This window comes from Dermochelys coriacea, chromosome 5 (assembly GCF_009764565.3).
Source record: "Dermochelys coriacea isolate rDerCor1 chromosome 5, rDerCor1.pri.v4, whole genome shotgun sequence".
NCBI classification, from domain to species: domain Eukaryota; kingdom Metazoa; phylum Chordata; order Testudines; family Dermochelyidae; genus Dermochelys; species Dermochelys coriacea.
This window is the reverse complement of record NC_050072.1, coordinates 95,140,656-95,167,373: the sequence shown is the minus strand read 5'-3', so window position 1 is coordinate 95,167,373 and position 26,718 is coordinate 95,140,656. Positions and strand designations below refer to the sequence as shown.

Sequence of the window (26,718 nt, the reverse complement as noted above, 5' to 3'; positions counted from 1 at the left end):
TTACGCTCCAGTGGGGAGAGTGGGAGATGAATAATTTCCCAATTAGTTTTCATTACCTAACCAAAATACTGCCTACTATTAACATTCTTTGCATAAAGTAAATTGCGAAAGATTGGATTTTTTTTTTAAAGGTATATTTGTATGTGCTGCATGTCTCTGTGCATTGCATAGTTTGTGTGCCTGCATGTATACGCATACTTTATTTATAAAATTGTATATATAAAATTTGTGTGTGTGTGTGTGTGAGACTCAACATTACATTTCTTGAAGGGTCTGTATTCGCAAAAAGAAAAGGAGTACTTGTGGCACCTTAGAGACTAACAAATTTATTTGAGCATAAGCTTTCGTGAGCTACAGCTCACTTCATCGGATGCATTTGGTGGAAAATACAGAGGGGAGATTGATATACACACACACAGAGAACATGAAACAATGGGTTTTATCATACACACTGTAAGGAGAGTGATCACTTAAGATGAGTCATCACTAGCAGCAGTGGGGGGAGGGAGGAAAACCTTTCATGGTGACAAGCAAGGTAGGCTATTTCCAGCAGTTAACAAGAATATTTGAGGAACAGTGGGGGGTGGGGTGGGGGGGGAGAAATAACATGGGGAAATAGTTTTACTTTGTGTAATGACTCATCCATTCCCAGTCTCTATTCAAGCCTAAGTTAATTGTATCCAGTTTGCAAATTAATTCCAATTCAGCAGTCTCTCGTTGGAGTCTGTTTTTGAAGTATTTTTGCTGAAGAATAGCCACCCTCAGGTCTGTAATGGAGTGACCAGAGAGATTGAAGTGTTCTCCAATTGGTTTTTGAATGTTATAATTCTTGACGTCTGATTTATGTCCATTCATTCTTTTACGTAGAGACTGTCCAGTTTGACCAATGTACATGGCAGAGGGGCATTGCTGGCACATGACGGCATATATCATATTGGTAGATGCGCAGGTGAACGAGCCTCTGATAGTGTGGCTGATGTGATTAGGCCCTATGATGGTGTCCCCTGAATAGATATGTGGGCAGAGTTGGCAACGGGCTTTGTTGCAAGGATAGGTTCCTGAGTTAGTGGTTCTGTTGTGTGGTGTGTGGTTGCTGGTGAGTATTTGCTTCAGATTGGGGGGCTGTCTGTAAGCAAGGGCTGGCCTGTCTCCCAAGATCTGTGAGAGTGATGTGTTGTAGATCCTTGATGATGCGTTGGAAAGGTTTTAGTTGGGAGCTGAAGGTGATGGCTAGTGGCGTTCTGTTATTTTCTTTGTTGGGCCTGTCCTGTAGTAGGTGACTTCTGGGTATTCTTCTGGCTCTGTCAATCTGTTTCTTCACTTCAGCAGGTGGGTATTGTAGTTGTAGGAATGCATGATAGAGATCTTGTAGGTGTTTGTAAGTGATCACTCTCCTTACAGTGTGTATGATAAAACCCATTGTTTCATGTTTTCTGTGTGTGTATATAAATCTCCCCTCTGTATTTTCCACCAAATGCGTCCGATGAAGTGAGCTGTAGCTCACGAAAGCTTATGCTCAAATAAATTTGTTAGTCTCTAAGGTGCCACAAGTACTCCTTTTCTTTTTACTTGTTTAAAGTTTATCCTGCTTTCCATGAACCACTAAAACACACACACACACACACACACACACACACACACACACACACACACACACACACACACACACACACTAAATATAAACAAATAGAGTGGATGCTTATTCAAGAGTCTTCTTTTCTTTTCTGAAGGACAAAATTAAACTTCCTATTTTGTCCAAGACTGCCTGAGCCTACTTTTTCAGATTGATTTGAAATTCTACCTGGCCCAGATTTCATAAAGGCTGTAATTTGTGGCTTGAAGAAGATAACTCCCCTTTTACCTTCCCCACAAAAAATAATTTGTACTTATTGTATTTCTTTTGTACACTCTTTTGATTTGGAAAGGTGGGATATTTTATGTGGATCTCTCATAGTTTTTGATAGAACTGCAATATTCCTGACCGAAAAATTCTTGTTTGTGACTTAATTTATTATATAAACGGAATAATCTGATGGAATCTTTAGGAGATGTATTAGGAAAACTGATTGAATAGGATAGCAAGTTATCAAATCAGCATAAGTTTTAGTTGTATGGATACCCATGAATAAATCTATATGGGTATATCTGCACAGAAAATAAAAGCAAAATTATGACTGTAGGACTAGCACTAGAAAAGCTCTGACACACTTAAAATGCATACCAATAAAAAGCAAAGAACATAATTAGAACATACAACTTCTTTTTAAAAAACTCTAATTATGCTCTGTCTTGTGTTAGTTTGCAGTTTGCTATATCTGCCAGAGTTCCTGCTGTTGTAACATTGTGGTGTTTTTAAAAGGATCCACTACTCAGTGGCTGTTTACAATTTTTTTTAAAAAATAGTCTTTTTAATAACCATTTAGTTCTGAGCTGGAGTTGTACTGGACTTAGAGTTTTTAAAATATAATTGTGGATAACAAGTTTCTGTATACTGAGGGCTCTGTATAATGCTTAATGTATACTGAGATCCCAGGTCAAAAGTCCTTTTTGGTTTGAATGGTGGACTGTGGCTTAGGATTTCAGAATTGGATTCTATAAGAGTTAAAGATGGCACAAAAAAAATCAATGTGCACAAATTATCTGAGTTTCTCTCTTTGAGCCTCATGTATATATTTTTACATGAATGTACTCGGATTTAATGAAGTCTGATGAAGCATCTTTTTAACTTCGCAGTATTATTCTATCTTCATTGGTAAATGAACCAAATCATTGATCCATGCAGTTTAAATGCAAAAAACTGAAGTGAGCCTGGAACCTGGAGAGACTGCTTGTTCTCTTGACAATAAGCTAGTTGTGTTTAATGGAATGAAACATGGTTATAATGACTTCTTTCACAGGTCATGTTCAGTTTAAAACTGTTGACAGATTGAAACAAGTTAATTTCTTTCTTTTTTTTTTTTTTTTTTTTAAGAAATGGTGAAGGGTGGGGGGAGGACAAAGTACCTAGATATCCTAAATATACCAGAGAAGTATTTTAAACTTAAATGACTGTAGACTTTTTAACTGATGTTTGCAATAGTCTATATTGTTGATTAGAGATCTTATTTTGAGTCAGTTCTCTTGAACAATTTGAACTCTTCCAAGTTCACGCTGTTGGGATAAGGAATCTTATGTTTCAGTTGATCTTGTCATGTGCCACTGTGGTTTTTAAATTAGAAACAGCAAGATCATACTGTTGGAGCAACACACATTGTAGTCTTAAATCAGTAATAAGATCTAATTAGGAATGATGATTTAATTTCCTGCATTATTAAACAGTCATCTAACTTCCTTAAAGTATTTTTAATCCATTATTCTGTATAATCAGAACATGCTGTGTGAATGTGGTTGCATTTTAATAAAGGGAAAAGGCACTAATGTGTAATCAGAGTAATTAATTATTTTTTTCTGTTTTGTGTTTCTTTAATATGCATATTTAAAACTGTATATATGTTCAGCTTAGGTAGTAAGACTGAAATGGAGGCTACCGTTCATATGCGTGTTTATCACAGAGAGAGAGAGAGAGAGAGAAATGTACTAAAACCCCAAAAAAGAACAGGTATGTGATGGTGTTCAAAGAAAAAGCAGTTTAGCACAAGATATGCTGAACCTCCATTTTTAGCAGTGACATTTTAATGATAGGAAGTCTGCAAAATTATTTGCCATCAATTGTGAAGGCAATAACAAGCCTTGGTGGTTTTTCACACTCTCTGTGTTAAGTGCTTTCAGAATGACAGCGTAAACTGTGTTAGAGAACTCCAAGGAAGTAAAACTGATTAAAATGTTCATGCTTGAATGGTGCTGATGGAATAGTTCATTTGGACTTTCTCTACCTCCTGCTGCTCAAGCTGAAATATTAAAATTCAGTGGATTTAAATCTCTCTCCCCTCAGCTCAGGAAAAAACATTACATTTTAATAGGTTTTAAACTCATAATTCATTGGCTTGGAGCAGCACTATTAAATCTATTTAAATATTACTTGTATTACTAAGGATATGATTTAAATGATTTTTCCTTTACCAATCTATATGTTTGAGGGTTTTTTTTAAAAAAAGCTTTGGTTTAATTTGTAAGCATTTTGTTTTACTATGTCAGTTTTATTATCTTCTTTAAATATAAGATTCTGTTTTTAAAGTTACTGGCAGTTGCTGGAAAAAAGGACCCTTTTTATATTGTGACATATAATTATCAAGCTATAAAGTTCCCTCTTCAATACCCCAGTTATCAAAATTTCCATTCTGTGTTTTAGACTGAAACACTTGTTTGCTTGAGCTCGGAAGCGGCGTGGTTTTTTTTTTTTTTTCTTTTTTCTTTTTTATATGAGTAGTCCATCAGCCAAACCTCTCATACTTTCACAGCAGAAGTGTGGAACAATGACTCTTAAGAAAACAGTATGTCATCTTTTATACATTCACAGATATGAGGATCTTAGAAAGCGGTGTGGTGTAGATAAGTGCACACAAGTTCTAATAAAAACTTAGCATCAATGCATGCTATTATTCCCTTGGCGCCAGTGGTCCAGAGCTCCTGCTGCTAAATGCTAATGCATTTTTGCACTGGTGCTTAACATATAGAGCAATTTCTGACTCCTTGTGCAAAGAGTCTTCTCTCTGCCTTTCAAACGAGATTACAGTGTAGGTAAGAGTAAGGGCCTCTGGTCTCAACCAGATTCTCAGATGTAATCTGGTGTAGTTTTGTTGAAGATGCACTGAGAATCTGGCCCTGGATCTTTAAAAGGGAAGAGGAGCTAGCTTTTCCTCCAGATCTAAACATCTAGACATTTTTATCTATTTGTGGGAGGGGCAAGTGAAGCTTTTTCTCTGTAGATTGTGGATGTTTTAATTTCAGTTGTTCAATAAAGTTGTTCTTGCCAATTGTGTGCATTCGAAGATGGGAACTTCTGAGAGGAAGGAGGGTGCAGTATTAATTAGTAAATGCACTGTGACCCGTGTGCAACCATGATTTCTCCCTCTGTCTTTTTTGTTGTTTGATCAAAGGCTCTGCCCATATTAAGTAGCGCTTGGAATTTTAAAGGCTGAAAAAACAAATTGGCCACCTGCTGTATACTGTACACAGATTGTTATGGTGGGAAGGCAGAAGAGGAGGTTGGCTCAATGGTGTATCTGTTTTGTGTTGTATTTATTTTGTGCCCAAGGAAATATTGAAATGCACTGTGTCGTATTTAATTACTGTATTCAGTGTTTGTGTATTGAAAGTGCAAGATGCTGTGGATCAAATGGCTCGCAATTTGTGATGGTATCTAGTGCTTTCAAGTGAATTCTTTATCCTTTGAGTTTTGGTGATTTAACCTGGTGCAGAAGGCTGTAACATTGGTAACTTCTGAATTATTCATCTAAAATCTGGATAGGTCGCAGGTAGGGTTGCCAGTCCTCCAGGATTGGCCTGGAGTCTCCAGGAATTAAAGATTAATCCTTTTAATTAAAGATTGTCATGTGATGAAGTCTCCAGGGATACATCCAAAATTGGCAACCCTAGTCCTGCTTGATGCTGTTCTTGGGGTGGTTGGGTTTCCCCCCACACCCAGGTGCCAGCTACAGAACAGCAGTTGAAGCATGATATAAACAAGTCTCCTGCTCTCCTCAGCACTTGCTGTAATTCAAAAGGGCTGAAAAAATAAGAGAACCTGAATCCTCTTTGGGGTTTTTTAGGCAGTTAATTTTAATGCAGATATTGATCGTTTAGTATTTCTTTGCAGGGGTGCGCAAACAATTTGTATATGGGGATGCTGAGAGCCATTGAACCAAACTGTAAACCTTGTGTATGGTGGAAACCACTTGAAGCCAGGGGGTGCAGCAGCACCCCTAGTTCCCAGCACCTATGTTTCCTTGACAACTGTTCTTAGTGTGTATATTTTAAAAGAGCCTTGTTATGTTTGGAACAGAACTTTGCCATTTCTCTGCTCATGCTGGGTGTCCTAATTGTTGAATTATATTGACCTGTCACCACCACAGTACCCAGTGACATGCTGCAGTACAGGTTGCAAATCACTTATTACCTCCCACTCACCAATGAGTGAAGTCCGAGGTCTTACTCATTGCGATTTAAATAAGTGCATATGACGTGATCAGTGTCATATTTGATCGGGGGAAGGTATGGCTTCTGACTCCATGTTTCTCAAGGTCTTCAAAATCCTTGCAACTAAGCTGTCTGACCACCATATCTTTTTGAATTTTAGTCTCTGCAGGTGTGTGAAGCCCTGTGGAGAATTTGCTTCAAGTTCTATGGCAACAGCGTGTGTTGTTGCAGACAACCACGTGCATATTTTCCCTCTAGTTTTTATAAGCTAGCACTTCATGCAAAGGAGAAAAGAGGGAGAAAAAAATTGCTTAGGAGGTCTATAATCTAACACACACACGTTGCTGACATACCAAACCTAGGATTTGTCATTCCACATCAGACCATTGGTCCATCAAGCACAGTATGTTGCCTTTAGCAGTGGTCTACACTGATGCATCAGAGGGAAAATGTATTCTGTAATACACCTATGTGATTGTGCAGTATGGTGTGGGTAGAGATTTCCTAATGATCACATCCTGGATAATACTCAGCTGGAAACATAAGGATGCAAAGATACCAGGGGGAAATGCAGTTGTCTTTATATGAGCCTGCCTGGGGAATAATGTGAAGTCATTATCAAGAGAGTCATGGTTTCTTTAAAACTAGTATTCTAAAATAATCTCTAAATACACTGTACACCCATGATATAGACTTTTTTTTTTCAGTCGTATTTTGTAGGCTGGAGCACTCAAGAATTAACAGGGCCCTGATCTAACAGGGCCCTGATCCAACAGAGCACTTAAGCACATATTTATCTTTAGGCACATGACTAGTCCATCAAAGTCAACAGACCTATTTGTGCTCAAAGTTAAGCATGGGCTAGCATGCTGTCCTGGCCTGGGGTCTAAATTATTGGAGAAAAATATTTTCTTTTTCTATATTATTCTAAGGGCATTAGTGTGTGGCAGAAGGAATAAAACAGACATTATTTGAAGTTCAGATTGTTTGAAATTATTTTGTTAGTGGGTGATGCATTAGCTAAAACCATTCCTTGCATACTGTTTACAATTTTGGAGGGTCTTATTTACTGTGTACCTGTGCAGCCCACATCACTAACATGTTTAAACACCTCACTAATGTTAATTAATTTATCCTAAAAACCCCATTGTGAAGTAAGAAAGTACTACTTTCTCCACTTTAAAGTTGTGGAAACTGAGGCACAGAGATTAAGTGGGTCACCCAGGATCTCTCTCACAGTCTGACAGATCTGTAAATTTAACCCATCTCTTCTTAGTCCAAGTCAAGTGCTTTAGCAACAGGAGCTTTCTTTACCCAAGTTGCTGTATGCGGAAACTGCCCTAGAGGGCAACAAAAAATTATTCTGGATTTCGGTTATTTGAATAATGGAGACAAGAGTAGAGAGACTGGAGTACTGAAATTTTAGAAATAAAAGGACGTAGGTCCTAATTACAGCCCTATGTGAAGAGCTGGCAGTGCATCCATTTATGTCAGTACTGAATTGTGGTCTGTGGGTTCAACCCTTCTCTCCCTGAGATCAATGGGAATTTTGTAATTGGCCTAAAAATGAGCAGAAGTGTAACACAAGTGGAGATCTCCTGAGGAACAGAATATATTGAAAAGAATGGATTGATGCCAAGAAGTTGCCTACTAACACATTTCTGTCCCAAGTAAAAGATGTGCTGAAATTGAAAGTAGGGTGTCTCTGTCTGTCTGAAAATAGGCATATAATATAAACATTTAAATACTTAAAAATGTTGCACAGTATAAGAATTAGTCACTGTGGATATTAGAAATAGCCATCAAGCAGTTCTACGCCTAGCAGTTAAAAACAGGAGGATGAAGAATCATTTTAGGTGTAAAACATGATAAACAATACAAACCAATGTGTTTTTAATGTCGAGCCTTATGTTCTTATGTAACTCAGGCTAACTCAGTGTGGCTCTTTGCCCTCCTCTAGTGGCTAGACCTCATAGAGGTTTGAGTATATTGCTGACTCCATGCTAATGGCTCAAGCAATACAAGCTCACTTTTTAGATCCAAAGGCCCTAACTTCAAACCTGTATGTCATGAGGGGCGTTGCTAAACTCTTCTTCTACCTTCTAAAGGTTCTGTAGTATGTGACTCATGAACCTCATGTGGCATTCCTTCAATTTTCCATAGATCAGTGGTTCCATACTTTTTTTTTTCATACGAGGAACCCATTTTACAACAAAAGTTTTAGGACCACATATTTTGTAGTTTATGAACCTTCTCCAATCCACCCATAAAGAAAGGGGTGTGGTTGCAAACTTCCCTCCCCTTCTTTCCACCAGACCTTTCTGCAGCCTCTAAGTTATAAGTGCATGACACAGACGCTCCATAGTCTCTTAAGCGACAGGCATTGTGCAAGGAAACGCACACAAGAGGAATGGAAATTAAATCCATATCCCTCAATGGGTGGATAAGGTGTGGATAGAGCATCTAGCTGAAATAGGTGTTGCTACTTCTATGCACCCCATGTGTGGGCAGTGAATGTGTGTCGTCATAGTCCCATTGTCGCCATTCCTAGCCCTCGCCAGACCACCCTCATCCTTCTGTTCTCCATGCAGATCTGTGCATAGTTGTTGTTGGTCTCAGTGCCCCTGCCAATACCCTGCACAGTGGAACCTTGGAGGTTCTTCTGCATTTGGAGACTTTTGCCTTTTCTGTTGCGATCGGTGAATTTCATCCATGAAGAATGAAAGTTCCCTTTTATTAGTTAACAGTTGACAGTGGTGACATTTTTTAAAAAGGGCTTAAGTGGAATAATTTATTCAGGTATTTCTGCCCTTTATCAAGAAGGTGATTCTAAATAGTGTTGTTCTCTTCTCTTCCCTACCTGTAGATTCAGGCCTTAATCTACACTAGAAAATTAGGTTGGCATCACAAGTGTTGGCTTCCAACTTTCCCCGGGGGTGCTCAACCCCTTCTCAGCCCCCAAACCTCTTCCCCTGCCCTGCTCCACTCCACCCCTTCCCCCAAGACCCCACCCCCACCTCTCCTCTTCCCACTCAGTTCTGCCCCTCCCCCAAGCATACCCCTTCCCCCGATCCTCTCCCTTCCTCCCAGCACCTCCTACATGCCACAGAACAGCTGATCCACAGGGGGAGGGGAAGGAGTTGATTGGCAGGGCAACTGGTGGGTGGGAGGCACTGCGGGGGGAGGGAGGGTAGCTTGGCTGCCAGTGGGTGCTAAGCACCTGCTGACTTTTTTCCATGGGTGCTCCAGGGCTGGAGTCGGCAGCTCTGGTCAGCATAATGACGTCACACAGGGGTGCGAAAAATTCACATCCCTGAGTGGTGTGATTAATAAGATGATCTACATCCCCATGTAGTTAGCATCAGATTGTTGAGAGAATTCTTCCATCAACCTAGCTATAGCCTCTGGGGGAGGTGGGATTACCTATGCCAATGGGAGAATACCTTTCGTCCGCTGCAGCATTTAAAATATAGACATGCCCTTAGTTATAACTCAAAAAAGTGTGGGTGGGAACTCCTTTAATTTAACATAAGATCCTGATTCCAGATGCTTTGAAAAAATGTGCACACCGAATTTTGCAAGTGACTAAACGTGTTCTTTTATAAAGTGTTTGCTGCATTTCTTTGGCTAAATCTTCCTTTTTGTTGTTTTGTTTGTTTTCTTGTATAACCCTAAGCAATTTTGTTGATTAAGAAATCTCTGTACAAAATGGATTAATGGTGATACATAGTATCTGTATTCAAGATCAAGAATGGAGATGTACTCCTATTTTGTCTTTCATCCCACTTGGTGTTTCTGAGTTTATTTTCTTTCTAGACCATACAAAGAATCCTGGAGGCACTTGGGTAATATGTGCTTTCAACAGTTTCTTCAGTATTTTGTATATATAGTTGTTTTAAATAGCCTTTATTATTATATTATGACAGTCACGATCACCCCCCACCTCCATAGTTGTCCAAGCCTGCCTCCCTTTCCTTCCTTCACATTGTCTAGTGTTCTAGGATTTAAATCCATGACACTGAATTAATAAGAAATTTGCCACTTGTCTTTTTTCTGTGGTCTTTATTCCCTCTGTCCCCTTTTTGCCTCTTTTTTTTTTTTTTTTTTTTTTTTTTTTTTTACTTTCTCTTCCCAGTCTTTCCCTAATACAGGCATTCATTGAAAGCACTCTTGTTCCTCTTTGTGGTCAGAAATGAAATCCATCAGCTTTTTCCAGTAAATTAGCTCTGTGTGTGAGAAGGAACTGTTCTGAGAGCTCACCTGTGTCTTCCTTCCACTCCCCATACCAACCATTCCAATTTTCAAAGTGATGGTTCTCTGTGTAGTGAGACTTTGAAGAAATCAGACCATCTTCTGTGTTACGTGCATGCTGCTACTTCAGTTACAGCAAACCAATCTTGTATATTGCATGCATTTGGCAATATTTTTCATCTTAATGGAGGGGCTGTTGCATGGATCTCTTTTGCAGCTGATTTTACCTTGTCTTTTCTTACTGTTAGATGATTCATTAGGTTATCAGAAAAATCTGGGGGGTGGGGGAGTTGTGTGGCATTACCTCATAAGGGAGACCTGCGTGACTGTTGGACGAAATATACAACTAGTGATAATTGTGGCAGGTGATATTAAGAGGTCTGTGCATGTCATGTTAAACACAAGACTTTCAAGACAGTGTCTTTCTAAACACACCCAGAGTCATGGGTGCCAAAGTACTCTAATCTCTTATATTTAATTGCTTTATTTGCTAATCTTTGCTAACGTCAAAGATATTGACGTTAATCACTTCCCCCTCCATGGTTTTTGTCTTTTCTTTTTCCTTCCTTTCCCTTTCACCTGCTTCAGTTTTTTGTAGCTGTTTTGTATGTGATGCTGTCTTAATTATGATTTATGAAATCTAATAAGAATATTTTTTCTGGATACTTCCTTGATGTTTTCCCCCTCCCCTACTCTGTTGCAAGGTAGGTAGGGGTGTGTGTGTGTGTGTGTGTGTGTGTGTTTTCACAAGCAGAGAATATAAAGTAGGTCTTTGAGAGATTCATTTGTTCACATCAAAAATGTCTCAGGTTAGAGGAGGATATTTGGCTTGTTTGGATAATAGCACTGAGTTTTCAGGGTCTATAAAGAGAAAAGCAGTAGATTACACTGACACAGAGCTGCTTGGAAAGTATCCAGTAGACACTTGAATCCTTTCCAGGAAAATAGGCTTTGATTGTGCTGACTATAACAAGAGAACATTAGAAGCTAATTTGTTAGTGGGTTTATTATTGCATTTTACTATACATTTGATTTTTTTTTTTTTTTTTTTTAAGATGGGGAGAGGGGGAGAAAAGAGCATTAACTTAGCATCAATGTTTAGAATCTCCTTGGTAGAAATCAGTGATATTCAGTCTCCAGATAGAGAAACTTTTTTTGTAAAATACTTTAAACTATCCATTTAGAAGGGACAAGAGTAGTTTCACAATTGTAAACAAGAATGTCACTGTAGAGTATCTGTAAGAAAAATCCTACCGAGAGAATCTCTTAAAATACTGATTAATAACAAGCAGATGTTATCTTTTATTTGATATGTGTTTGCGAACATTTGATCTCAATTTCAAATATGTAAGTTGTTTCAACAAGCATTTTGCTTAATGTATTTTTAAAAATATTATTTGCGTTTTTGGGTTACCTCTCAGTTATTTGATTCCTCTCCACCTTTGTAACAGCACTTGATGAAATAACAGATACATCCAGCACTATTCTATACTGTACTTCTCAGCCAGTTTTAGATGATAAAAGCTTCTTCTATTGAATTAACTGTTATCATAATTAAGCACCCAAAATTATTCTGGGCAGTTTATAATACAAATAGAAAGATGTATGTCCTGCCTTAGAGTTTACACTCTTATGCCCTAATCCTTCAGACACTTAAGCACATGCTTAACTTTATGTATGTGGATAGTCCCATTGTAGTCCACAGGACTAGGTGTGTGTAAAGCAAACCACATGTACAAGTGTTTCGAAGTTCTATAATTAGGGGGTAACAAATAAAAGGGGGGAAAAGGATAGAACCACATTTTCTGGTCTTCTGTGTTCAGTTGTGTGACAAAGTAAATTTTAAACTGGCTGGAGTTTCCCCCTGGAAAATTCTCTCTGCATAGAAGAATGTCCAGCAGTCCTGTACCAGCTGCCCTGCCCTACCCAACCCAACCCCAGCCTGAATGAGAGGAGGGGGAGCGCTGGGTGGGAAGGGCATCCACTACACCTGATCCCCTGCTGACTTGCAGTGCTTGCACCGGGGCAGAGGCTAGAGTAGGCCCTGTGCTGCTCTAGCTTCCACTGGGGTCAAGAGGCTTGAGACCAATGAGCCCAGTTGGACATAGCGGAGAAATGGTGTCAGTATGTGTATTATTGTCTTGAGTATAGTTATGCATTCCAAAGATCACAAAATGGCAGTTAAAGATGCGCAGAGAACTTTTAGCTCTCACCCCTTATGCATATGGTTTACCACACAGCCTTTTAATTTTATGATCCTACTACTTTTTCTGCCTCCTTTGTACCCAGGATTAATGGTGTTCTGTGAATGAGGTAGCTAAGCAGCATTTCATTTTTATCATTTCAGCTTTTGAACCAATGTGTGATTGGTTAACCCTCCCTATAATATGGCAGGGTTCAGGACTTCTCAGAGCCCTGTTTTCTTCAAACCATTGCAACTCGGCCAAATCAAATTTCACTTTCCCTTGGCCAGTGGAAGGCATCTTTGGGACTAAGGGACTAAGGCGAATTTCAAGTTTCTAGCCCCTTCTGCTGAGGTGCATGAGCTGTTCAAAGAACGGTTGCAGAGGGGCTATTTTTTTTCCCTAGCAGAGAAGCTGCCAGTTTGTCCTCCCGCTCCTTTCATGCTTGAAAACAGCTCAACTGTTTTTTTTAATTAAACTGGCAGAGAAAACAGATCACTTCTTGACCAAGAGCAAGTGAGCCAAATTTCATCTGAGAAGGTACAGCTTCGAGAAAGTTAGAAACCATTGAAGATGAGCCTTTGTAAAAGAAATATGTAGGCAACATCTACCAGAGGTGTCATTATGCATATTGCTTATAACATCTAATTTATTTATAGAAAATGCTAATGCTGTTTGCTGCATCAGTGATACAGAGCATGTTACCACTATAATACTGATGAAAGCAGATGCTTGCTTTAGAAATGTCAGTGGAAAAATGGATGAAAATTGAGGGTGGTGGGGGAAAAGGATAATCTCCAAGCTCTGCCTACAAATCAAGGTATATCCACCAGACACACGATACATTGTTGATTTTTGTAATACTGTACTTCATGAGTGTCCTTTTTCTTGTGTAATTTGGTCCTCAGGGGAACAGTTAATGTTGACATTATTTTCTGTCAGTGTTAAAACCCCACTGAGAAGGACAGAGGCTTCTGACTCCTCTGAATTATCATTTAAGGCTCTCTGCAGACCCAGGCAGACAGTGCTGCATCAGTTTATTTGCAGTTCTCTGTTTGGTGGCTTTCTCCCCAAAACTCTTATTTAAAAAACAAAACAAAAAAATTTAGATGCTGGAGTACTAGGTGTCATTCTCCTAAATAAATAATTCCATCTTGCTGAGTAGCTACAAAGCAGCCACACTCAACCCCTGCAGCTAAACAATGCATCGTTATCTTTTTAATTCTGAGCAATAAAGCATCCTTCCATAAGAGCATTAAACAAACACACACATTTGATGCTTTGCACAAGTAGTGGAACCTTACTAGAATGGTATTGGCTGAAGAGCAGGGATAGAGGGCTGGCTACTCCTTCCCTCTTCCCAGGAGAATTCTACTTTTTTTTGTTTTATTGATAAAAGTGGGGTGGGGTAGGGTAGGATTGGCTCTACCCATCTTGATTCTAAAACCAATGTTACATTTCAAAAACTATGAAAGGTGTCTCTGTTTTAAGCGTCTTTAGAAAATGCAAACATCTACAGGTAATGTTTCAGACATTCATTCATCATTTTTATATTGTTTATGCTATTTTAAACCAAACCCACTCTTGATTCAGGTTTAAAGCCAGGGAAGGAGGGAGAACTAATGAATAGTCCATAAGAACCTTGATCCATTAAAGTCCGGAGACAGAGTGGTGGGTTGTAGGGGTAAATTTTCTATTAAATCAAAGATTTAAAAAAAAAAAAAGCAGGACCAGATGCCTCACAATAAGGAATTTGATGTGATTTACCATTAGTCCTGAGAATTGGCAGCTCTAAAAGTAAAAACAAATTTTAAAGCTAATCTAGTAACTGTATGAACAAAAATTTGGTTAATTGACTATTATTGGGTAGGTCTTGAGCTGAACAGATCCCTGATGCGATATATTTAACGTAACATTCCCTCGCTCCCCCTCCCACACTTTTTTTTTTTTCTCTTCCCATACAATAGCTACAACAAACCATCTACCCCACAATGGTTAGTAAAGCACAGAGCTTGATGCAGCCTTGGCTGAGGTCAAGCACTCCAATTCTAACCTCTCAAGGGTTTTCTCTGTGTTGCCAGTGTACTGGTAAAAATGACTTTAAACTCTTGTCAGCGCAGTTACTGGTGCATGCATCACAGTCCCACTCAAATAAACCTGTCACAACACAGAGTCAGCAGCTAGAGAAGAGTACAAGGGCAGGCCTCTAGCTTTTCATTCGAGCATCACTAAACGTGCACAGAGTGCCCAATTATTTCAGCATTATTGAGCAAGCCTACAGGAGGACCCAAGCCTTGCTACATTAGATTTTCTTTAGTAATTTGCTGAAGTACCGCTGAGGACACTTAAAGGGCTTAAAACGGTGGCTGCAACCAGTTTCCTTTTCTGGATTGTTAATTCAGGTTTTCTCTTTCAAATTAACTCTCACTGCATGCTGTGCAGTAGCGCTGGGAGAACTGTTTAACACTAATTTTCTCAATTTTCAGCTTTTTTCCCCTGCTATAACTGCTTGTATAGTTATTCACATATGTTTTGATTAGACATGTATGAGGTGTGTCTCTCCCTGTAAGAAAAAAATCCATGACTTCTTTCAGAGTAAATCGAGTTTGACTAGAACTGGCAAATCTGTTTACTTGATTCTCAATAATTTTTTTTTTCTTGGTTAATTCAAACTCCAACCTAAATGAGATTTAAAGTCAGTATTATGCCCAAATATGTGGTCATCTTTGAAAACACAAAATGTGTGTGTTTATCGACACACACATCTATACGTATCAATAGGTTAACCCCCCTTTCTCAGAACAAGTTCAATATCTGTGTTTAATTTCTCACAGCAGCAACAACTCCAGGCCCAGCATTTATCACATGGACATGGTCTCCCAGTGCCTCTCACTCCGCACCCCTCAGGCTTGCAGCCTCCAGCCATCCCACCAATTGGCAGTAGTGCTGGCCTCCTAGCCCTATCCAGCGCACTGGGCGGACAGTCCCACCTACCAATTAAAGATGAAAAGAAGCATCATGAAAATGATCATCAAAGAGGTAGGAGCTGCTAGATGAACACAAGGCTTAGTTCATCGGTGCTTTTTGCTCGTCTCTTCTCTAAGAAAACAGTTTTCACAAGAACTCCCATATAATTGCTCCAGTATTTATTACCTAATTGTAGACAGTAAGAAAATGTGTTCAAATGGTGGAAAACAGGGTTTATAAATCTGGTTGTACAATATTAATAATTAACTGTACAGAAAAGTTAACATCTGTGCAATTTATTCTTTAAGACGACATGATTTTTTTTCGTCCAAGTATGATAAATGTGTAATTTTATGTAAACTAACTAGTACTTTTCTCTTTGTATTTTCCCCATGCCGCCGCCTCCTCTTCCTGCTTATGTTGCTGCTGTTCTGTATGCAGACAGAGACTCCATAAAGGTAGGACTCTATTTCATAGGTGGAAGGAGCAACTTAAAAGAAGGGTGTGGTACATTTTTATTGCAGTTTGAACTAGAAATGTACAAAATGTCATGAATTGAAACTGGATTGTGATGTTTGTACTGATGAGCAGAGTCTCACGTAGATACAGTATTTCATTAAGAAAGCATCTACAGTATTTAATTAGGAAAGTGTCTAATAATATACACTTCGAGATTGCAGGATGATCTGTTAGCCAATGAGTTTAATTATCACATCTTTTCTCATTGGCTGACTCTTCAGAATTTCCTCCTGTTCCTACATTTGGAAGAGCAGAGCAGAGTAGTTCTTATGTCCCACTTGAGAGCAAAGGGATGGGGAAATGGGCTAGCAGGTGGTATTAACTAGCCAGTGGAGACTGCTGACCTGTACTCTGAATATATTCAAAATATGAACTTGTCTGCAAATGTGGAAAGAAAGAAGTTGAACAAGATGTGGAAATAAAATTTTGTTTATCTCCTAACCACTCGGATTATCTGTATTAGAAACGGTTTATTCTTTAGGCTTATCTGAAGTGGTATAGGAGACCTGTTGTTGGTTTTTTTCCAAGCCCATGAAAGATGACCATCACATTAATCCCCTCACGTTCCTCCCCCTTTCTTCACATCCCCTGAATAATTTCCTGACCCTGAATTAATCTCTATAGGTAGATAGCATGAGTGTTTGCATGGCCATATAAATCCCAATATTTATAAAGGGACACATGGCATGTACAGAGTGATGTGCATAGTTATGAATGTACTAGTCTATTTTTTGTTTGTATAAGCAAATATACCAGGATGCTTATCCAGACTTGGAACACAATCAAATTGTGTGTGTGAATTTCCTGAAATTTTCAAATCAGGGCTTAAAAAATGTACCCATCTTCTACTAGCATAAGAATAAGCCTAAACAGTCACTATCAAGTATGAAATGGGGGTGGAAGGGGGATGTATTTCTGGCCATGCCTCCCAAAGGAATAAACATTTGTGTACATATGACAGTTGTAACAAATTGTCAGTCAACTTTCTAATAATTTTTATAAAAAATATGTAATTTACTACTAGGGCTGGTCAAATAGCAGAAAAATATTAATTGAATAAATCTGACATAGGTATGTGGTAATGACCATATTTACCGCCCAGGTAGTTACAAAATATTGGTTGTCCAGAGGAATGACACAGGTGATAACTCACTGTCATCACCTCTTACTCACTTGAGAAAAAGCTTCCTGGGAAGGGGAATTCTTACCTGAGTTCTCTGCTCTGGGGTCTTGTCTGTCATATTACCTTCTGGCTAGTAGGTCTCTGATAAATTTTAATCCTTCCTCCCCAAGTTCTTCCCTGGCTACTCTAGATTCCCCCTTCTCACCTCCCAAGTCCCTTGGATTCGATGATGAAAGGGGGTGTTTCTCTGGTCTTGCTGCTGCAGGTTGGGTGTGTCCTCTACTCTACTCTTCGCCAGCCTGCCTTAACTGCCACTGACAACTTCGCCAAGTCACAGCACAATGAAATTGATCTGATTGTCAGTTTTATTGTTGGCCGCAAGGGGGTCTGAATATTATCCATGAACTGTCAGTTTTCACTGTGAGCAGCAGAGGCACTGCAGCTGTCTGTCTGCAGACTTACAAAGACAACACTGCATTAGTTTTGCTATCTAATTAAATTCTCTACCACGAGGGTTAGAAATGGGATTTTTGTTATTAAACGAAAGCTTAGGTGTTACAGGAGTTAATGACACTGCATCTCCTACTCACCCTGGACAAATAGTGCAGTGAATTTTTCAAGCTCTGATTAAAAATCTATAAGTAAATCTGTACACATTAAACTAAAATTAACCAGGTATTCTCCTCCATCTGTATCATCTAATTAATCTGAAGCCATAACGAAACTTCACTGTTTTTTTCTCATTATGAGTTCTGTATGCACATTTGCAAAATGCACATACATACACAAAACTGAATGAAGTTCTATTAACATATATAATACACTAATCACTCTACTAAAATAGCATAGTGCTAATAGTACAGGATTAATCCTGCTTCCCTATTCTCCCCCCCTCATCCAGCAAAAAAAAAAAAAAATAGGTGGGGACTATAGAGCTATACACTATATTTTGTTTTCATGCTGGAAAGGTAGATTTTGTTCCTTTTGTTCTGCAATTATGTGGAGTGATTCAATGAATGATCATACATACGGCTAGAGAAACTGAGAGAAAGGTGTGTCTATTTTGTACTGATTTATTATGGAATGATAGCTATAAATAGATGTTTGTCTTGTATAGTGTTCAAATTATGAGTTGTACTGTGTCAGCTTTTAGGGCTTGCTGCCAGCTTTGCAAGGTGAAATAGTTTGCTAATTTCCTTAAATGTTTTCAGTGATGCCCAGAGTAGCAGTTAGTCGCTTGTTCTATTGATCTGTCCTCCCTTAAGTGGCTCCTGGTTAAGAGAGGCTTTTATGATTGTCTGCTGTGTGACTTGAGATGGTTTTTATCAGCCAGAACGTGCCAGTTGCCAGCAGCTGGAGACTGTGTGTTTGTATGAAATAATTTATTCATGCAGGATAATGCTCCTTAACATTTAACAGGTAATGAACGTGACATAAATTTCCTTCTTGCTTTTAATTTTTCCCTTTCCTCTTCTAACGTGCAAACAGGCAGCTCTGGTACTCTAAATAATAAGTAATTTTTGGCCATCTGTCAAAAGGAAATTTCAATACAAATTTAAATTAATGGTGCCTAAAATTTTTTATAGCTCCTCTAAAAGCTTCTAATGTGCAGAAAATCCTGAATCTGCTGGTAGTAATTAGTGTAGCATGTAATGAGGATATGGGCAACATTATACAGCCCCAGTGTAACGTTTTGATATGGTAGCAAAATTTTGATTTATACAAGGTTGTGTGGCTGGGTTTAATTGTGAGAGACACTTTAAAGTGTTTTCTTGATGATATAGATTATTAAGCAGGGCAGATTTTAGAATAGCTCATAAAATATAAATTTAGGCTTTACTGTAAGATTCAGGTAATTAGGGTACTTTACCTATTGGTATAAAGAAAGAAGAAAGGAATTTGGTCGTATGCTGCTTTCGAACCCTTTCAAAAAAAATCTGTTGCCACCAATTCCAGGGCTCTTGACCTGTCAGCCAGTTGTCTTCATTGATCTTGCCCTCCATAATTAACTGGCCTTTACTATATATTTAATTCTGACTGGGGACGAAGGTAACAGTTAATTCACTAACACTGGAGAGTTTAAACTTGAATCCATACAGAGGGATCCACTGTATGAAATTACTCCCTACAGGCAAGAAGGAGGGTGTGGGTCACGGGAGGGGAAGAGAAGGGATAGGTAATACTTCTTATACACAAGATTTTACAGACTCTTCAGGGAGTTGTGGTAAAAATTGTGGTAAAAAACCCCTCATTCATGTCCTTGCTGAACAGTAAAGCCAAAATCAATGTTTGGAACCATGAAGTAAGGCAGGCTGACATCAAAAGCCAGTTCTTGAGGCACTGTGCAAACCAGAAAGGCACAATCATGTTCCACTTTATATCGCCCTTCTAAATGGAACATTTTCTGCCTGATAAACCAAACCAGACTTGGATCCTTCCAGACTCATCTCTGGAGTAAGCAGATGACTGCTGAAACTAATTAGGAACCTTCTAGAAAACATGAGATTGTCCAGCATCAACACAATAGGGTCCAGGGAGGAAGAAAGCTTTTGGAGCATTCTGATTTTTTGTTGGATTTAGTCTTCAGAATCTTTTACAATACAAAGTTAAAGTATGGAAAAACTCAGTACCCAGTAAAATGGGTCATGGGAACTCTGTGTACAGATACAAAGCCAGCAGGGCAAACAAAAGGGAGAGGTGAATCACAAGGGCACTTCTAGAAGTGCTGATGTCTCAATGGCTGTGATGGAGCATAGACCTTTCTTTTAAAATTTAAATTTACCTTTTACAAAATATTCTTTCTGACTCCTTCTAGCAAGCATTGCAACTCAATGAGGGTTATTTTTAAAGGCTATTCCTAGGCACTTTGCAATGGAAAAACTTGATTCTTGCTGGCAAATTTGTTCCAGGATTTTTCCATGTCCATAAAAATTGCTCAAATAGGAGACCTGCCTCTTCTCCTAATTTCCCGCCACCATCCAGCCAGATTTTCCCCTAACAAAGTTCCTTGTGGCAAAATTATCCTGTAAGGAAACTGAGGAAGTATTTGTGGAGAAAAGCACCATCTGAGAGCAAACGATGTAAGTTTTAATTGTCTCTCCCTCCTTTGTAGCTTTCTCTATGCTATGACATCTACAAGAAATGGGCCAACTAATGTCAGCTATTTTGTAGGATAGTCAGAGATAGCTGATTGTATTTGTTGTCTTTGTAAGTTTTTATAAAAGCATTTTGAACCATCATTTTGGGCATATAGCTAAACTATGTAACTGTGTCGTCCTGCTACTATTAGCCTCATACTCCATTACATTTGCTTGTTTCAAATTGGATTGTAAGCTTTTTGGAACAGAGCCCATGTCTGTATTCATACAATGTCTAGCACAATGGGGTCCCAATTCTTCCTGGGGCTTGTGGACACTGCTGCAATTAGAAATAAGCAATAATAATAAATTAAAAGTTGCAATCGTATTGTTGGAATAAAAGTCTGTTTGAGTTCAATAGAATACACTTTGTGTAATATGGCTGTCAGTTTTTGATGTGATGTATTAAGGCTTCATGCATGTTTTTGGCTACATTTTGCCCAGTTTGGTGGTAAACTAGTCGAAATCAGTACAAACTCGAGTGGGATGGATAATTGAGTTTCCCATGTGATAAGGTTGCTTTTGTTACCATTTTGAGGCCACAGTCTGTATGAAGGCCTTGATCCAAACAAATCACGAATTAATTCTGAATATATAGGCCTCTCTTCATTATAGTATATAAGTAAGAGTAAGCGTGTTGCTCCCCACAATTCTAATTAGGTCTTTTAAAACATTTTTGTATGAATTTAGTGAACCTGTAAGGAGCAGAGGAGTTAACTATAAACAGGCGTCATTAGAATGAAAAAATTCCTGTGCATATTGTTGCATTCTTGTATGTTATCTAATTTCATTGTTTATCTGCTTCCTCATTTTTATGCTGGTAGATGATCTAGTGGGGATACACAAATAGTCTTTTTGTCTAGATTGGTGACTTTAATGTGAGGCTAAGATGAGTGGTGCTAATATGTTAACCTCTGAAAAAGATATGTGGATATGTAAACATCTATTGAGTATAAATAATTTAAAGATACCCCAAAATATGTCTAAAGAAACTTAGAGAATTTATTTTCTCTGTTTATATTTTCTTTTTAATCACACGAACTCCACTCATTTGAAAAGTACTGCAGATATGGGTTAAATTTAAAATATCCCCATTTGAGCTGATGTAGAAGTGTTTTTCACTTGTCTCTCCATCCCTGTTTCTTTGTGTGTCATACATAAAATGTTCATTTTTTATCAAAAAATGCAATGATCCGCATGTATTTTGTTTTTGGTTTTGTTTTTTTTTTACTTTATTGATGTGCTTATTTTATGTTGAGCATATTTGAGCTACACTTCTCTCCACAAAAGACTAGTTGAATTTTCACTAGGTACACTGATATTTTTGAGTAGACATATCAAAGTGTAATTAGTAACTTTTTGTTCTGTTGGCTTGTGATCCAGTAATTTGTTCAGTATTAATTTATATCTGCCTCTGGACATGGAAACAGTGCAGAAAGTAACAGGTGCCCTAATTCCTGAAAATGTGTTTGTAATTGTTTGTTTGTGGAGCAGGTGAATAAATATCTTTGGGGCATGGCTGGTCCTCAGGTGGTGAACATAAACGGATTAATGATGTGATTGGGTGAGACATGCTTGTGTTTTGCAGTCTCATCCAGTAACTGTCTGCTGAAGCAGAACAAATATTAATTAGCAGGGCTCTGTTTGTTTTCTTGATCTATCTTACGTAGCTGATTTCTGTTGTTTGATTAGTAACACGTCACTACACTTGGTAATTTTTAAACAAATTATTTAAAACAGCAGACTTTATGTCCAGGTCAATAGCTCCCTTACAGATTTTTTTTTTTTTTTAATTTCACTTTTTTGCATTTTTGTTTCATTTGGTGTCATATAACTTGCCTTTTTATATGAAGCCATTGGAGTATATTTGTTCAGTATGGAGCATTCATTTAAGAGTGACAGCATACAATCTGGTTTCAAAGAAGTTAACTAGCTTCTCAGGCTATTTTTGATTATTTTATCTCCTGTATATCATATATACATCTCTTGAACTCCTTTTCCCTACACTGTATACAAACTATACACCACCCTTTTACCCCATCATATTCTGTCAGAAGAATTGCCTGCAGTGACAATTTCTGGTGGCTACAGTGTACATGTATTGGCTGAACTCCTACAGTGCTTATCACTTATCAAACTTTATTTTGCCACCAGGTGATTTAAAGTAACTCAAATATTCTCTCTCCAGATGCTCACATCACCCAGGAAGCAAACATTTACATGGGTTGTAATTTCTAACCTGAGCAGTCATGTCTAATTATTTCCATGACAACAGACTGATGTTCGTAATATAAAATTATGATCTCCCATGATAGAGTAGGAAAAGGAAGTTTTCAGGAGTGAAGAGGTGTTGAGGTGGCTGGAGAGGTCTTCTTGAACACAGTATCTTCAATAATGCTCTCTTTTGGAGAAGAGAGGGAATTTTTTCTGTACTGTATTCCTTGAAGTTGAAATATAAATGTATAGTCATAATTAGTGTTTAGATGTTGGCATTCAAGATTTGCCGCAATTTATTCATAGTGAACCAAACCAGAATGAAGAGCATATTTTTTTCTTCATGTTTAAATAGCTTTTAGTCTAAGTGAAGGGGGAAAATGGGTAGTATTGATCAAACTTTATCAAAGCAATATCCAGAAGCGAGTCAATTGCTTTCTATTTTAGAGATTTCCCTAGGCTTCATGATTTTTTTTCTACATTGAGCAGTTAGTGTTTAATTTTAAATTCTTTTAAAATACTCCATTAATCGCCTTTATTTTGAAATGTCCTTTATTTTAATGCAAATTAATTGATCCATCAGAAACTCTAAACACTTCTTAAAAGGAAAAAATAAAAAGAAAGAAGGGGAGAGAAATCACCTTCTGCTACTAACTAACTGGTAGAAGAAAAATCAAAACTTCCTAACTTTTCATCTGACCATAAGTCATTGAGCACTAATGGCAGGTTAATATTTGCATTAAATTATACTTACTGCATTGTCTCCCACAGTGACGCAGAAGTATGTTCCCAGTAGAACTCCCGTCTTCTGTTGTCGGCTTCTTAGATTGACTTTGGAAGACATTAGAAGAAATGGTCTAAGTATTTTCATGAGCCATTATGAAGAATTCATAAGTACATCGTGAATTATAAAGTGTTAATTTTTGGGGAGGATGGGGGAGCAAAGAAAGGGGGGGAACTAAGTATCCCAGTCAGTAAGTACCAGCCAAAGAGAGGAATTTCCAAGAAAGTTACACCACTTGTCCCCATCTTCTCTTCCCAATACTGTTCTAATTAAGCTAAATAATTAAAGTTTGTGTGACTTATTTTATATAGCAATTTTAAAAGTTCTGTGTTTTCTTGAGTGACATTTGGCCTTTTGAAGAACAAAATAAAATTGGAAATGCTAATGTTTTTCAGCCAACTAAGGGAAGAAAATAAAAATGTCACCATGGCAACAAAGCTGCTTTCTAGATGGCATCCTAAGATATGCCTGAACTAGAAGCAGATGTCTGATTTGAGTATCTTGCCTCCTTCAATGTAAACAAATAACTTCTAGGCAGGTGTTGGAAATAATATGGAAATCCTATTAAGGGGCCCTGGGTTCCTGTCACTCAGGAAGCCCCTGCCACAAAAGGGCTGGTTGTCTGTATAAAAGAGACAGAGTAAATTCTCATTAGGCTTTAGCTTTTCCCAGGAAATGATTGTCTCTGCATGTTGCTTCTGTGAATCTGAATGTAAGCAATTTCTTCTATTGATCTATTCTGCCAGCATTCTCTTTCCCCTCTCTTTTTTGGATTAACACTTGATATGTGCTGCTGCTCTAAGAGTTGTGACATTTATGATTTTAACCCCCAACCCTCCACACACATACACCATCTCCCTATTTCCCTCATGCCCCCTTCCCAAAAAACCAACCAACCAAACAAAAAACTGATTGCAGGCCTCATCAGGGCAAATAAACTCGGATTAAGCCAAGGATTGAAAATAAAGTATAGGGGAGGCAGAGTAGCCAAATCATAGATGGTTTATTAATCTATACATTCACAGAAAATCTAGAGCATGTTGTAGTCCCTGACACTGTAACACTGAACATTGCATGAACAAAGGATTTTTCTTTTTACAAGGGCCACAAAGTTTTGAGGGGTTTTGTCAAAGGTTCTGCCTTTGTTTGATTATTGATGGTATATGATGGCAGTCAACAGTTCACTTTTGTGTGTGTGTGTGTGTGTGTGTGTGTGTGATGGAGTTGAAAAACTATATGCTTTTTTTCCCATCTAAAATTGCCAAGAAAGTGTGTGGTATCCAGAGTCAGTCTATAGATTTTATTATTTATTTTATTTATAATGCAGTAGGACCGTGAAGCCCCCATCATGGATGGGGCACCATCGTGTTAGACACTGTACAAAGACAAGAGTTAATTTACTTGCAGCCCATAGGTCAGAATTTTAACCTGGGCCTTTCTGAAACTGAAGCTCGGGAAGTGCTTTTGAGCCTTTCTAGGTTGAAAACTGAGACATTTTTTCCCCCCTCTTCTCCTCCTTTTTTTTCCTTTCTTTTTTTGGTGCATAAGATATGCATAGTGATATTCTTAATAATACTCAGAGGGTTAAATGTGGATAAACACAAAACAAGGCTTCTGAAAAGCCTCGCTATTATCATGCAGCATTTCTTGGACTATAGTCCCTGAGACACACTTCATAAAGCCAATAAAGTGCACACTGGTGGTCTCCAGTTGCCCTAGCAACGGACCATAGGGCACAGTGTATGTGAAATGCATGAACATCTGTGAATTAATCTTTTTTAGTTTGTTCTTTTTCTTGGCACTGATTGGGCCACTCTGGCTTGTGCTTGTGACATTGCGTGAGGAGGGATAAGCTGAAGAGTTCCCCTGGGCCCTGCCCTAAGTGGTTGGCAGAATGGAAAGTGAAGTGAGATTTATCCAGGCAGTGCTTTCAGTAGTTGAGGGATTTAGCCTGACAGCATTCTCGGTGGGACATTATTAGCTTACTTTCTGCTGCGTGGGGAAATGAATAAAAATTTTTCTACTAAATCTAGGCATTATTGGGTTTATTGGTCTGCCATGGAAAAAATAATCTGACAAGAAAATTGAAATAATCACTTGTGTTTATATCACAATTTACTGGACCTTACCATTCTTCTGCTTTGTTCTTATTGGATTATAGCAAATAAATAAATAAATAAATATTGGGCTGGTTTGAAGGAAACCGTGGAACGGAAACATAAAACAAAAATCTGTGTTGATAACAGAATAGAGAGGAGGTTTCTCCTGACTTCATGTTAAGGATTCAAATCTAGGTGAGTAAGGGATTTTTTGCGGTGGGGTCAGTGGAGGTTTTCAGATGCAGTATACAGAAATTACTTAACACAATAGCATCAAGGTAGTTAGCATCTAGAAGTCTTATGAGTTCCTCTTTCACTTCCTCCTCCTCCTCCTCCTCCTCCTCTCCACCACCCCTTGGGCACACTACACTGCAAATTTTGTGTTCAGCTCCTAATGTCAATACCAGATGCTCACTAGTAAACTGCTTGGCTTACCCTTGTCGTTTTCCACTGTGTCTCTGAGAGGACTGTAGGGGGAACACTGTGTACGTCATATAATCAGCTAATGCTGGATGCAATCAGTATTTTAATGAAGTATTGAAAGTGAAATGCTGCTTTAATCTGCTAATTGCATTAGAGGACAACAGATTGTTCTGTATCGCTCTTTCCTTTGGAGCTACAAGCTTTCAAAGAACACTGAGGTGCTTTTAAGTGAGGCATTACAGCCATTTGGACTCTACATGTTTGCATACGAATATTAACAAGCACAGCTGTACCTTGGGTTTTCTGTCTCGTGAGAGGCAATAAATGCAGCTGTGGGGAGTTTGTTAATATGTACTTATGAGCAAAAGAGGGGGAAAGCAATTTCAGCAAGGTTTGTTCACTTTACTACATAGTTGCCTGCCGTAGGTGAACTTAAAGGTAAACAGTGCAATGAAACGAAAATACGTCGACCTATTTATTTCAAAAGATAATATTGCCTTTGCTATATTAATCTTTGAATATAAATAGTACAGGAAACTACCTTTTGAAATTTCCCTATTTCATAAGCTCTGCTTGTGGGGCTAAGATGGAATCTGTTCATTTATCACAATAGCACAGGTGTGTGAAGGACGGGTGGGGAAGGGTCACTCTTGAGTCCAGTCTTTTCAGTTAGAAAGGGGTGTCTGTAAGTGTGGCTGTGTGTTTAGCATAGACTGCATGTAATGCAAATCTTTGTCATTGCAGCCACATCCTGTTTAGTTCTTTGCTCTTTTTATTGCAAAACCAAATGGCCAGACTGTGTGGAGGTTGACCAGTCTTTTTATACTAATCATTGCAAAATTTCAGCTAACTAAGCAAATTTTAACCTAAACGGCATGTAGCTGTGTCCTGTGATGCTCCAATCCCAGTGTTTTCGAAATCATTATGGATGGATTGCAATAAA

The 26,718-nt window shown here is 38.4% G+C and overlaps 1 protein-coding gene across 14 annotated transcripts in view; it reads left to right on the top strand.

Annotated features, from left to right (window-relative positions):
- Positions 1–26,718, top strand: part of LOC119855647 (transducin-like enhancer protein 4) — a 123,841-nt gene that overhangs the window by 53,945 nt on the left and 43,178 nt on the right. For 8 of the 14 annotated variants that reach the window (XM_038402093.2, XM_038402089.2, XM_043514549.1 and 5 more), the window contains 2 exons: positions 15,344–15,548; positions 15,918–15,934. The exons of 1 other annotated variant lie outside the window; for it this stretch is intronic. In XM_038402093.2, coding sequence (XP_038258021.1) covers positions 15,344–15,548; positions 15,918–15,934 — 222 coding nt within the window. The remainder of the gene's footprint in view (positions 1–15,343; positions 15,549–15,917; positions 15,935–26,718) is intronic. 5 more of the 14 variants (XM_038402092.2, XM_038402088.2, XM_038402099.2 and 2 more) reach the window with 1 other exon arrangement.